Here is a 12,001-nt window from a genome sequence, read left to right on the forward strand (position 1 = left end):
GTTGAAGACTTTGGTACAAAAGCGAGTGTCCACGGCGCCTATTGCTTAGCTGATTAGCCCGTGTGCTCATCGGACGCGACATGCTTCATTGGCTAAACGTCTTGTACAAATTGGGTACAAATTGTGTGTGATGTGAGTCAATTACCGCACCTGTGTCCTTCAGAGGGGGAGAGAGAACATGCCGCGGAATAATCAAGGTCATCTGGTCTTGGCTAAGTGGATGACAAGGGAGGCATACAGGCTCGGTTTATCGCCCAAACAAGGTTACACCTTGCAAACAGCTCTGTATTGTCAGCAGCGCCGTATCGTGCAAATTGGGCACAAATTGTCGTTAACACACTTAGCTCATCGCCGTTAACGCGACTCATCAAATTACCGGCACAGACCAGTTCACCCACCTTGAGAAAAGTTGTCTGACCGGCGGTGAGAGCCTGGCTTGTCAGATCCCCTCAGCGTGATGTGCTCCCGCTAAGCGACTTGACAGGGATATTGTATCTCTTGTAGGCCCTGCGCTGAAGGAGAGGCTGTAAATGATGGGTGGAGGCTGCAAGTTTAATAATGATGACATGAGGGCAGCCATAACTCTCCCAGATAATGACTATTGGATGGTGCAAAATGGTCAAGTTGAGACCACAATTAGAACACAATTAGCACCAAGGGGCCCAGATTTATGGAAATGCACAACATAAAAATTTAAGACCGCTGCCCAGGGTTGGGTTGAAGTGGCGAGAGGAGGGCCGTAAAAGTGGCGTATCTCAAGATTGGACAGATACAGGGCTTGACCAAAATGCTGAACAACCGTATGCAAGCGTATCAAATGTACCATCGAAAGACTCGTGTTTATAGCCGTTCTTTTGTTCGGCGTGATGTGGAGTCCAGCGATCGTAAAGTAAGGCAGTTTGGAGCAGATAGGCCGAGCTTTCGCTGGCAGAGGAACTCAGCCATAGTCCATTTGCTGCAGAACTTTGAACATCATTACAGAGAAAGTTTTCAACAAATTGTCGTAGCTTAGGTGAAAACGCCAGTTGTTATGTCAGGGAAGGTGTGGATCATAAATCACAATCTCCGACATATAAAAGTTGTTCTTTAAGGCCCAGTAGAAGACTGTTACTTAAGTCTGTAGAGTTTTAAAAGATTTGGGTAGTGTGTGAAATTATGTGGCAGTTATGTAAATGAGGATAGTTTAAAGCTGTTAGTGCCCGTAGTTAAGTATTAGCCAATAGCAATAAAGGTTGCATGTCAAACTGATTTTCATCCATCGCCATCTATACACAGTAATATGCAGCCAATGTTTATGTGACTCTGATTTTATAGCAGCGTACGGTTTGCTGGTTGTCTTCAAAAGGAAAATATTATCGTGTTTGTCCGTAAATGAAAAGCAATTTTCTGGTACGTTTCACACTCAATAAACTCCAATCTCAGAGCCCGGAGGCTAAAGTTTTCTGTTTTACGAAATATTTACAACACTCCAACGAAGCCAAATAGCCTTAACGGCATTTCCGCTGCTGGTGTGTTTGCATTATCCGATAGAATTTGCCCGTAAAAACGTCAAAAGAAGGGATGGCTTGATAAATATTAATTGTGGGGTATCATATTATTGCTATGACGTACAATATCGGAGGAAAATCGGGGAGCCCGATTTTGTCCTTTGGTAGAAGCTGCGGCCGGGGTAATAAAATCACAGTCTGTCGTCCCCCCACCTTAACTTGTTATTTTCAACCACTTTATGGCCAATACCGTTAAAGTGATAAACAGATTTAGAGTCATCAGACCTCATTTCGGGGAGAAATCACTACTCTCGTATGCCGTTAAGTAGATTATCTGTCACATAGACCACTCACCAGGCTCTTTACTTTTATTGTGGGTCTAAATGGTGCGACCATCATCGAAAGACAGAGAAATAGAGTTGTTAGTTCATTTACGCCGGGCTGTAAAACGCTGCGCAAAGTTCCGCCCTGCAATTACCACCCGGGGATTGTATCATTCCCGCGCTCCCTAGTGGGGGCGATATCGCACCATGAAACATTACAGGGAAGGGGATTTATCCCTCCGTCCAATCATCCTCCATCGTGGAACATTGCGTTTAATACTCCGGTGCAATGTTCGCGTCGTAACACGGAGCATATCTTTGTTCACGCCCGGTCTGTCATATTTACAGCCTGTATTAATGTTAAGAGCACTCTCACTTAATCCCTATCAGCGGCACTTTATCGAGATAGAATGGAAGGTCAAATAGGTGGATACACGCCGGGTAATCTGTGCAACGGCCCCGTATTGCTTAATCGTCCGGATAGGGCGAGCCTGTGTCGTTTGATAGGGAGACCTTAAGCCATGATATGGCATTGTGCGGAGTAATCACTGGCATCACACGACTGCATGGATAAACCATTAACCCGCTACGCCCGGGGTTAGCGACACAAGTGGGAGGCGGGGCGGCCATCGGGTGCCCCCGGTGTGCGACCGTTAATCGTTGGGGATGCTCACAGGTCACATCGCCACACATCAAAAGTATATGCCAGGCTTGCCCCAGGTCAACTGGTAGTATGGGGGTAAGGGATAAAAACAGCAGGAGGAAAATCTGTTATAGGGGCTCTTCTATTCAAAATGGTTTCACCCCTATGGTCCAACACTCCAATGTTTCATCCAGGACTGTCTCCAGGACCCGTCCCTCCGTCCCAGGATGGAAATTTGCTTGTTGAGACGGGGAAAAGGTATTGCCCTAGCCATCCCAAAAAAATCTCATGACATGAAACTGTTGGAAATATATTTTCATCAGCTTAAAATGACATGTTTAACAAGGAAAATCAACCACATAGACTCTTAAAGTCAAGCAGAAAAAATTTAAAGCTGGAGGCAGCCCTGGTTCCATCTCTCACATAGCCTCCTTGCCCTAACCCTACCCGGGTACCCCTAACAGCCAAATGGTATTGGAAGGTACAGGTGTTGGAAGATAGGGCAGTTGGAAAATAGGGCAGTCGGAAAATAGGGCAGACACCATTCAAAACAGAGTGGAAACTTTCTTATCATATGAGGAAACCACAACTTCAGGATGTTCAGATGTGTGCAGGAGAAAATTGAGGTTAAAGATGAAAACAAATGGCATTAATATAGCAGCCCGTTGACAAATGGTAACAGAAAAGTGTGGACTCCAGAAGAGGTGTAGTTGTCCTCGGGCTAGACATTTCAAACATGCTTCCCCAAATCACCCAATTTTTCAGGTGGGCAGAAATGAGGGGAATATGTGAGTTGTTGCAGTCTTTATTGTATAATTATGCATTTAGGGTAATGTACCATCTTTTGTTTGATGTTATCAGTACGGTAAGAGCTGGTAGTGTTGAGATGGATGTTGCCTTCTTCGAGACAGTACAATACTTTCCTGAAGCAGCAAACTGTTATCAACATAATGATCTAGCCTATTAACATGCATACCGTTAGCTTGATTGTTGTTCGTAAACTAGATAATAACTGTTACAATATATTCAGTTCCAGTGTCTGGAAGTGTTGGTACAAGTTCCCATACATTATGCCTGTTGCAATTGTTGTGCAATAAAGTTTTTCTTCTTTTTAACACATCAAATGTATTGATGAGTCAACAAGCAAAAGACAAGCACATCAAAACGATATTTATTTGAGAGAATTAAGAAACCAAAAGCAATTGTTACCTCCTAGAGAGGTCCATGCAGTTCTGACTAAAATAGCCATAGCAACTTTTGTTTGAGATAGGTTCGTTCACAGATTGGTTCAGTTTGTCCACCTTTGACAAGTTGGAAGATAGTTCAATAGAAATCATGCTTTGTAGTAGCCAATAGAAATTATGCTGTTTTATATAAGTTTTGTACAAATTAGAATAAAGATATGGAAGACAGTCTTGAGGGTAGATCTGAAAAATATGCTCTAAGGCAAAGAATATTTTTCTTCAATATTCAATCTTGTTTTGCAGTGCAACATCATTACAGTACCTATATGCATGAGTGCTTGAATGGCATTGCAGGTAACTTGTTCAGGGTTCAAAACATTTCCATGGTACAAAACGTGTCATTGTTTCCTCCCTGCTACAGTCAAACCTGTACAAGTGACCACCTTTACATTGGGACCAGCTGGCCAATGTGACCTATTTTGGTGGTCCCTTTGATATTTGTTTTATTGACACAAGAATCCTATCTACAGTAACCACCTCTCCACATAGACCAGATTTTATCAGTCCTCTGAGTGGTCTTCTTGGTCAGTTTTGATTCATCCCTTTATTTTGTCTCCCTCCAGTTTACAGTTTGGGACTCTTAAAAATTGAAAATCCCGGTATTTGCTTTCCAAAATGATGTCAGTAGAATGGGATATGAAACCGAACGTTATGTATAATTTTCCCATCAGACATCATTATTGTCACCTGAGGTGCGGGCATCTCTACATCTTGTTGTGACCGCTAGCTTTGCCCCAATTATGGCATTTAATCCTGCCCTCTAAGATCTCGCACTCAGAACTACCCATGGACATTTTGGCATGTTTCGAGAGTAAAGCCGGTAAGCCCTGCCAGCATTTTACATGCCATTTGCCCATTAGTCACTACATAATACTGCGCGCACCCGTAACGGCCCGTCCGAAATCCCGCTACAAATTGCACGAAATTGGCGGGTTCCTATCGCAGCCATTGCGGCATCCACTTCAAAGTGGCGATCACCCTCCGGGGGCGTGGCGGTAAATGATTGGACTGGACACGCGCGATCACCCGGGGCACATTACCGCCGCCGCCCGCCGTTATGGGGGCCATTTTCCGCCACATAGGGGACTCCTGCCGCTGTAAAACCCTAACACCGGCAGCTCTTCACTTTGCCACATTTAATTTGCTGGAATGACAGGGTCAATTTTCAGGCTATAATGGAGGCATCGTTTGGTTCTCCACCGCGCATCCATCCCCCGTCGCCCTCGCCCCTGACCCCGTGACGAGGGGGCTTGTAAGGTCCTGCCCCGCCAAATTGCCCGTCCCTTAACAGTTTAGCGGAGAATGGTGACTAAACAGGGCCTTGTCATGTTTCATAATGCCACATATCGCACGGGCAAAGTGCCACTGTAAAGTGCTGCCTCTGGGAGATTCTGCTTTTATATGTGAAGAATATTGCCACACAATGGCTGGAGGGCTGGCTGATGGTGTGTATAGATAAAGGGGTTATGTTGTTTACTACAAAATCAAAAAAGAATTTATTATTACGAGGTAAATATTATCACCTTTCATAACAAAAGCACATCCCCCATCTCTCTAAAATAGTGATAGCACAATGTGTTACTCAAATAGTGTTCTATATCATTTCGAATTTGTTCCATGATGAATTTTATAATCGTATTAGTTGTTTTTCTTTTTTGATAGCCTATGCCCTTGCATGTACATGTTTACAGCAAAAAATAGTGCCTTTTCTATACTATACATACATGTAGCTAGCGAAAACATTTCAGAGTTTGTTCCTTGCATGGATTTTTGCATTGATCTATACAGAATGGCAAGTCAGCTTCTTGTCCAAAGATGTGTATCTTTATAGATTGATGATTGTCTGGTGTGCTGATGGCCTAAAAATGCAGTTCTTTAAAGTTACTATCACTCCTCAACATGAGGTAGAAATAGGTACTGTCCTCGGTGCTGAATTCAGCGTTAATGATAATGTGACAACGGAAAGTATTGTCTATTATACTATCATAGGGATTTTTTCACCTGAAATTCAGGAATACATTGGTACAAGTGTTTTTCGTCAGGTTCTTAGTATATCCAGGTCCTTTTTTTCACATTTGAACCCAGAAAAGTGGTCAAAAATACACATAGACTTATTCCTTTGTTTCTTTTTACTGGGAGATTGTAGTGCAACGTGGTAGCAAGTAATTTTGCTCGAAACCACAATTTTTTCCTGTCTCCACTAGAATTAGGCCATACTGCTCTAACTATTGACCCTCGGTGACCCCAAATGTTCCATACCCTCTAACATCTGTTTACAGGTCATGGGGTCAGACATAATGACTAATTAAGCAGCAGTGGGTCTATAATAAGTAGTTTTGAGCCTTGTTATCTGGTGGCCTCCTGCTAGTGCTCATGTTTCAAACTGTCTCAATACTGGTACATTAGGTAAACAGATATTAGTGCATGTTTATTAGCTCGGACAAAAGGGTTATTTTTTATATTGCTTTGCTTGGGGTTGGTAGACTCATTTGCTAACTAAAAGATGTTGTGTGTTTGTTATAGTTTTTAGTTTTTAATCAGATCTAAGGGACAAATAATGAAACTTTGGAAAATATCTAAATCTATTCCCTGAAAATTTGGCACTGTAAGCATCATGATAATATATCAACATAGCATCTTTTATAACAATTGTTGTGTACAATTGAGCACAACTTACAGCCCCTTTTCAATAACAAATATTTTTGTTTGGCATGAATAGAAGGCATAATGATAATTTTTCTTACTTATTTATACATGACCTGGGAAAGAACAAGACTAGAAACTGAAAAAGGACATGAAACGACTTTCCTATGATAAATCCCTTCACCCATTGACCCCATATGTTAAATCAGCGGAACATTGCCAATGTACGATTTTACTACGTTGTACATAAATGTTTGTTGTTGCAAATTGCTAAATCAAATAATCCTTTAAAAGTGGCATAAAAAGAGCCATAGTGGTTTGACTGCCCCTGAAAAGGAAACATTGTAGCCCCAACAATTAACCTCTGCCAAGGTCGTAACCTTTGACCTGACCCTGTTACCAAGTATTACTAGCAGTGTCCAAGTGCTTTTTGTAATTCTTAGCAATAAAACAAGTTTTAAAAGTTTGAGAATCAGACTTTATGCAAAAAAAGGTGTCACCTAATATCTTTATGTTTTCTGGCTTATCAACATAAAGCACACCTTTGGACGGGAAATAATAAAAAGAGATAAAACCAGCAGCATAGTTTATATGTGGAGTCACCGGAGACCTGTACACTGTAATCTCCCCCACTGTTAGGCTATGGCTTTTCACATAAACCAGTATCAGCACCAGGGTAATAGAGGGGGGATAGTCCTGAGGGGGTGAGGGAATGACTGGTTATATAAGCTATAATGTCTGGTTTTATTGTCATCCTATTACACAGTGTCGTGGAACTGGGGGAAATTGTACGCTTTAGAACCAGCAGAAATCATAAAATTAAAAGCTTTTTTGTGTCCGTTTTTTTTTCAAAATAGTCAAATAATGGTGTGACTGCTGTTACTGAAACTGTATGTTACAAGTGCACATATTGTTTAAAAACTTGAAATTTGAAAATTGAAAAATACTGTTTGAAGAATGTTTTCCTGTAAGTGTAACAGTTTTTATGGCTGCAATTTGGTGTCTGTAATATTCCACATTGCAAGACTCACATAGTTTTAATATTGGGCAACAATCTAACCTGCTAACACACCAAAAAATTGAGTTACAGTAACATCTATTATCATAATACCGGCACGTTTACGACGATTTCTCTAGCCATACTGGTTTGACAAATTGTCAACACATCATTTTCTCCAGTTACATGTTGCTGTTATAGCTTACCCTTGCCACTTCTTCTGTGTAACTTTTCTGCCACTCTTGTCCTGCTAAAAGCGTAATATCGTAATTGTAACACGCCGCGGAATTACACGGCGAACGGGCGCGTGGTTGGGAGGGGGTACAAAATACCGGCCGGAAGAAACACGGCACAATTAACTGTCGCTATGTACCTTCATACATCCTCCATGTTCCTTCCTTTTCTGTTAGTAAATGCATAAAACATAAACCTGCATGAGCATACAAAATGTCATGAGAAAACGGACGTATACTGTCAGGAATTTTCCTTTAACTTTTGTCCCTCACAACCGCTGTGACGTAACACTTTACTGCTAGCGTAGATATAAAAATGGCGGGAAAATGGCTGCGTACGTTCAATTTTGCCCATTCAGCCGTAGATCCGGGCTATTATGCAACGGTTCTTCACACTTTTACATGAGTTGTAGGTCACCAACAGAAATTCAAGATTGCTGTTGAATCATGTTCGTCTTGTGCCGTGAGCAGTGTAATTATGATCTACAAATCTGGCAATGAATGTGACGGTGTGTTCGTCCCACGACGAGCTGCCTGTCCCGAAAAAGATACTGAAAACTTTTTGCCTTGTTGTGTTCGAATGCATTGTAATCGATGCTTTGTAAATGATGTATTGGACACCTAGATGTCTGAAGTGTGCATACCTCAGAAACAACTATTGTTGCATGTGTAGATCTCTTTAAATTCCATTATTTTTTATCGGCCGGTATAAGTCTTACGGCCGGTATTATGCCAATGCATGTTAATTTTACTTGATAGTCATTGATATCTTCCAAAATCTCTAATTTTCTGAAACTTTTATTTTTCTCCTTGCAGAAGAAGCTAAGACGTCTCCTGAGATATCTCGACTTTAAGGACCTGAAACAGAAGGTAGTGAAGGGATCAGGTCTGGAGGAAGGAGAGGCGGAGGCTGAGGACATCAAACAGCCTGTGGCCAAACGGAGGAAACTCTGCTACGATTTCTTATCAGCCATCGATCAAACAGGTACATAGAGATCCGTATTGTGTTACTTTTGATATACATGAATGTTTGTGTAAAATTGTTGCTGTCATGTTTATGGGGTCGTGTGATGTAACTACAGGTGTTTTGCCCAGAAGCTAGAGGTCCTGGAATCAAATACTGTTAAGTGTTATGTTACCGATCTTGTGCTCTCTGGAAAGGCATTTGATACAATTTTCCTCACTTCACCCAGGTGTAAAAATGGGTACCTAACTTTAGATAGGTAGGTAAAAGGCGGTAGGACAAAAGGGTATGGCTGCAACTCCCAATAAAAACTCGCTGCCCCTACGGCTTTAAAAAGGCTATGGGACTACACTTAGCTTTACCATGTTTCAGTTGTGGGATATTTCACATTCGAAAAACAGAGAAGGGTATGCATTTATAAACCATCTCTCTGTACCATCCAGGTGAGCTGTTGTCCCTGTTTGAGGATGATGAGATTGATGAAGTCAAACAGGAGAGAGCTGAGGTCAGTACTGTCAAACTTTCATGACACCATTTTTTATGTGAATGCGGTATATATAGCTGCCTCCATGAAACAGAGGTATAGTAGTGACTGCTGTTTGTTTGTCTGAGAGAATGCCTGGATGGATTGTTTTGATATTTCGTATGTGGGTAGGTCTTTAAAATAGGAGATTAAAGTGCTATGGATTGTTGCCCCCCACCCCCCAGTGGTGAGTTATGGTACTGCAGTGGAACTTCCAATTTCGGTATCAAATATTCTGGACCATAGCATATTATGTGGTTGTGATTTTTGAGTGATAGATGCACATAGCTCTTGGGAAGGAGAGTAAGGCATGTACTACTAGGTATTGGACCCCCTAGCGTTTGTATCCCCCCCCCCCCTGATTGTAGGGGCCAAATTGTTTAACAAAGTAACTCAAGAAGGGTTTGTTTGTGTTTGAATTAGTGTCCACTCCCATTACTTCTGGATAATATGAGCAGCAGAATGATGAACAAACTTTACTTGTCCTTGTGTCCCAGCGAGCGGATATGCAGACCCGCAGTATGGACCAGACACAGTACATGGAGTATGTGGAGGCACGGCAAACACACTTCCGTAAGTACAACATGCCGGTATGGTCTGGATAAGGGGTTACTAAACAGGATGGATGGGGTTGTGGAAAATTGTGTTTTGTTTGTTTGTGTATTCATTTTGATCTCCATTAGACTTATAAAACTGTTTTGTACCTGAAATTCTCTGTGATTTTATTTCTTTAAAGCTTTGTCAAAAGCTAAGATGTATTATAGGATTCTAAAAAAACTTAGGGCAGGGACAAATAAGTCACAAATGCTTTCTATTGCTTTTATTGGGGCCTAAGAAAAAAGTTGTGTTTCTAGTTACCCGATACACCCTAGTAAAAAAGTGCAGGCCATAGCCTTTTTTGGTCAAAAGCTAGTGCTGGAAACGACTGGTAATTTTTGATCTGATAATGTTGTAGAATCTTTTTCCAATATATTCTCTTTTCTGTTGAATTGAAAAATTGTGCTTGTACAATACATATATATATATGATTAGAAAGTGATGTTGAAAGTACCGTTAGCACTATCACTTTGCCCAAAATTTAAGAAAGAGATAATCCCTTAGTACTAATCCTGATTTTTCGGGACCTCAATCTGAAACACAATTTTTTTCTAGGCCATACTTGTTGTTATGTGTGTCATGATGTTTTTTGCTTCTGTGTTGCTTGTTCTGACACTGACAGATAAGAAAGCGAGTAAGTTCCGAGACTGGATGGACCTGGGAACCCTGGAGGTCAAACCCAACCCCCTGGCCATGGAGATTCTCACTTACCTGGCTTATGAGACTGTAGGAACTGTAAGTTTCTAGGTTCCTTTATTTCTTCTGTGGTTACGTTTTCCCTACTGTTTTGAATCAAAGAGTTCTGAATGGATATTTACCATTGCTCTCTTTTTGTTCAGGAGGTGAACAACCTTGAAAAAAACTTCATTTTGTATTGAACTCTAGGTACATATTCTTGACAATTGTATGAAACATTTTTTAAACTTACAATCATGTAAATTTGCACTGATGACAAATAAAGGAGGTTTATATATGGTTTCAACGGCAAACTTGAAAACTGCTACAACTTTCTTTCTCAAAAGCCGTGGCCTGGCCAAGAAGCTTTCAAGAACAAAAAGTATACTATATATTATAACAGGCAACAAAACACACATAACATAAGAAAATTAGTCATCAGCATGATTTGGGTATATTTAATGATGAAAACTTTTATTTTTTGTCCAGCTGGGCCCTGGTTTCGAAATATAACCAAAGTGTTAGACATCTGTATTACAAAATGTATATAGTTCTCTGTGTTGTTTCTCCTTCAGATTGTAGACTGTGCCCTGCTCATCAAGAAGGACACAGAGAGAACAGTGAGCAACCCCCTCCAGCCCTGCATTCCTCACGTCTGCTCCGCCCCGGATACCGTCTCCGTGGCCCCCCCTCCTCCCCTGCAGATCAAGTCCCCCTCCTCCCGCCCCAGCAGTCCCAACCAGACCCCCCCTTCCACACCGACCACCCCCACAGGTCAGTCAGGTACTACAACCTTTTCAGTTTTATTTTGGTAGATAGACTATGCTGTCTCTTACTCTTCTGTTTCATTTCAACAAGTGCTGAATCCAATTAATGCTCAGTTCTCTGTTAAATCATCTAGTAGACATTGACCTTGCAACAAGTAAAGTATTACATTTAATTGCTCAAGACTACACATCTGCATATGTAGAATTCCATTTCATTTATAGTATTGTGCATTGGTAACTTTGCATGTAAAAACACAATGATATTTGATTCCTTAACAAAAGTATGGATAAAGAAGAAGGGGGATATGTACAGCTTGGTGCTAAAAAGAGCCTGACAACCTAATGCCTGATTCTACCTCTACCACTTCATTGATGCCACTCAATGCAGAGAGTACACCTGACTTGATAAGAAGTGAATCAAAAATGTTATGGCTCCTATCTCCATTCAGGGATAGTTACATTGTGCATGTGTATCAGATGACAATGGTTTTTTTTTTTCCTTTTACTATCCCCCCCTTTCCCAGGTAATGTGACCCCCCTGATGTTCGGTAGCCAGTTCACAGCCCCGCCCTCCTCTGCCACCCAGAACAGTAACTCCACAGGGCTGCCCGGCATGCCCACCACCCCACAGACTCCCATCTTCAACTTCAGCTCAAACAGTGGCGGCAGCGGAAAGTCTAAGAAGAAAAAGAAAAAGGTTTGTAGAATTTTCTTTCAGTTGTAATACATAACTACAAAGTCATTTAGGTGCTTTCAGGTCCAAAATATACTGGTACTGTACCTGAATCATCTTACTCTTATGCAGATATTTATTACCTTCACTAAGAAGGTTATGTTTTGGACAGCTTTTGTATGTTTGTATGTATGTTTGTAGAAGACGAGTATACATGTAAGTCGAGAACGCT

General features: G+C 41.3%; 1 protein-coding gene across 3 annotated transcripts in view; it reads left to right on the plus strand.

Moving 5' to 3' along the window:
* LOC118423549 (transcription initiation protein SPT3 homolog) overlaps positions 1-12,001 on the plus strand; it is a 101,083-nt gene that overhangs the window by 87,659 nt on the left and 1,423 nt on the right. For 2 of the 3 annotated variants that reach the window (XM_035831743.1, XM_035831740.1), the window contains 6 exons: positions 8,387-8,555; positions 8,978-9,039; positions 9,555-9,630; positions 10,277-10,389; positions 10,905-11,112; positions 11,621-11,793. In XM_035831743.1, coding sequence (XP_035687636.1) covers positions 8,387-8,555; positions 8,978-9,039; positions 9,555-9,630; positions 10,277-10,389; positions 10,905-11,112; positions 11,621-11,793 — 801 coding nt within the window. The remainder of the gene's footprint in view (positions 1-8,386; positions 8,556-8,977; positions 9,040-9,554; positions 9,631-10,276; positions 10,390-10,904; positions 11,113-11,620; positions 11,794-12,001) is intronic. The other variant, XM_035831741.1, reaches the window with a different exon arrangement.

Source organism: Branchiostoma floridae, chromosome 9 (assembly GCF_000003815.2).
Source record: "Branchiostoma floridae strain S238N-H82 chromosome 9, Bfl_VNyyK, whole genome shotgun sequence".
Taxonomy (NCBI): domain Eukaryota; kingdom Metazoa; phylum Chordata; class Leptocardii; order Amphioxiformes; family Branchiostomatidae; genus Branchiostoma; species Branchiostoma floridae.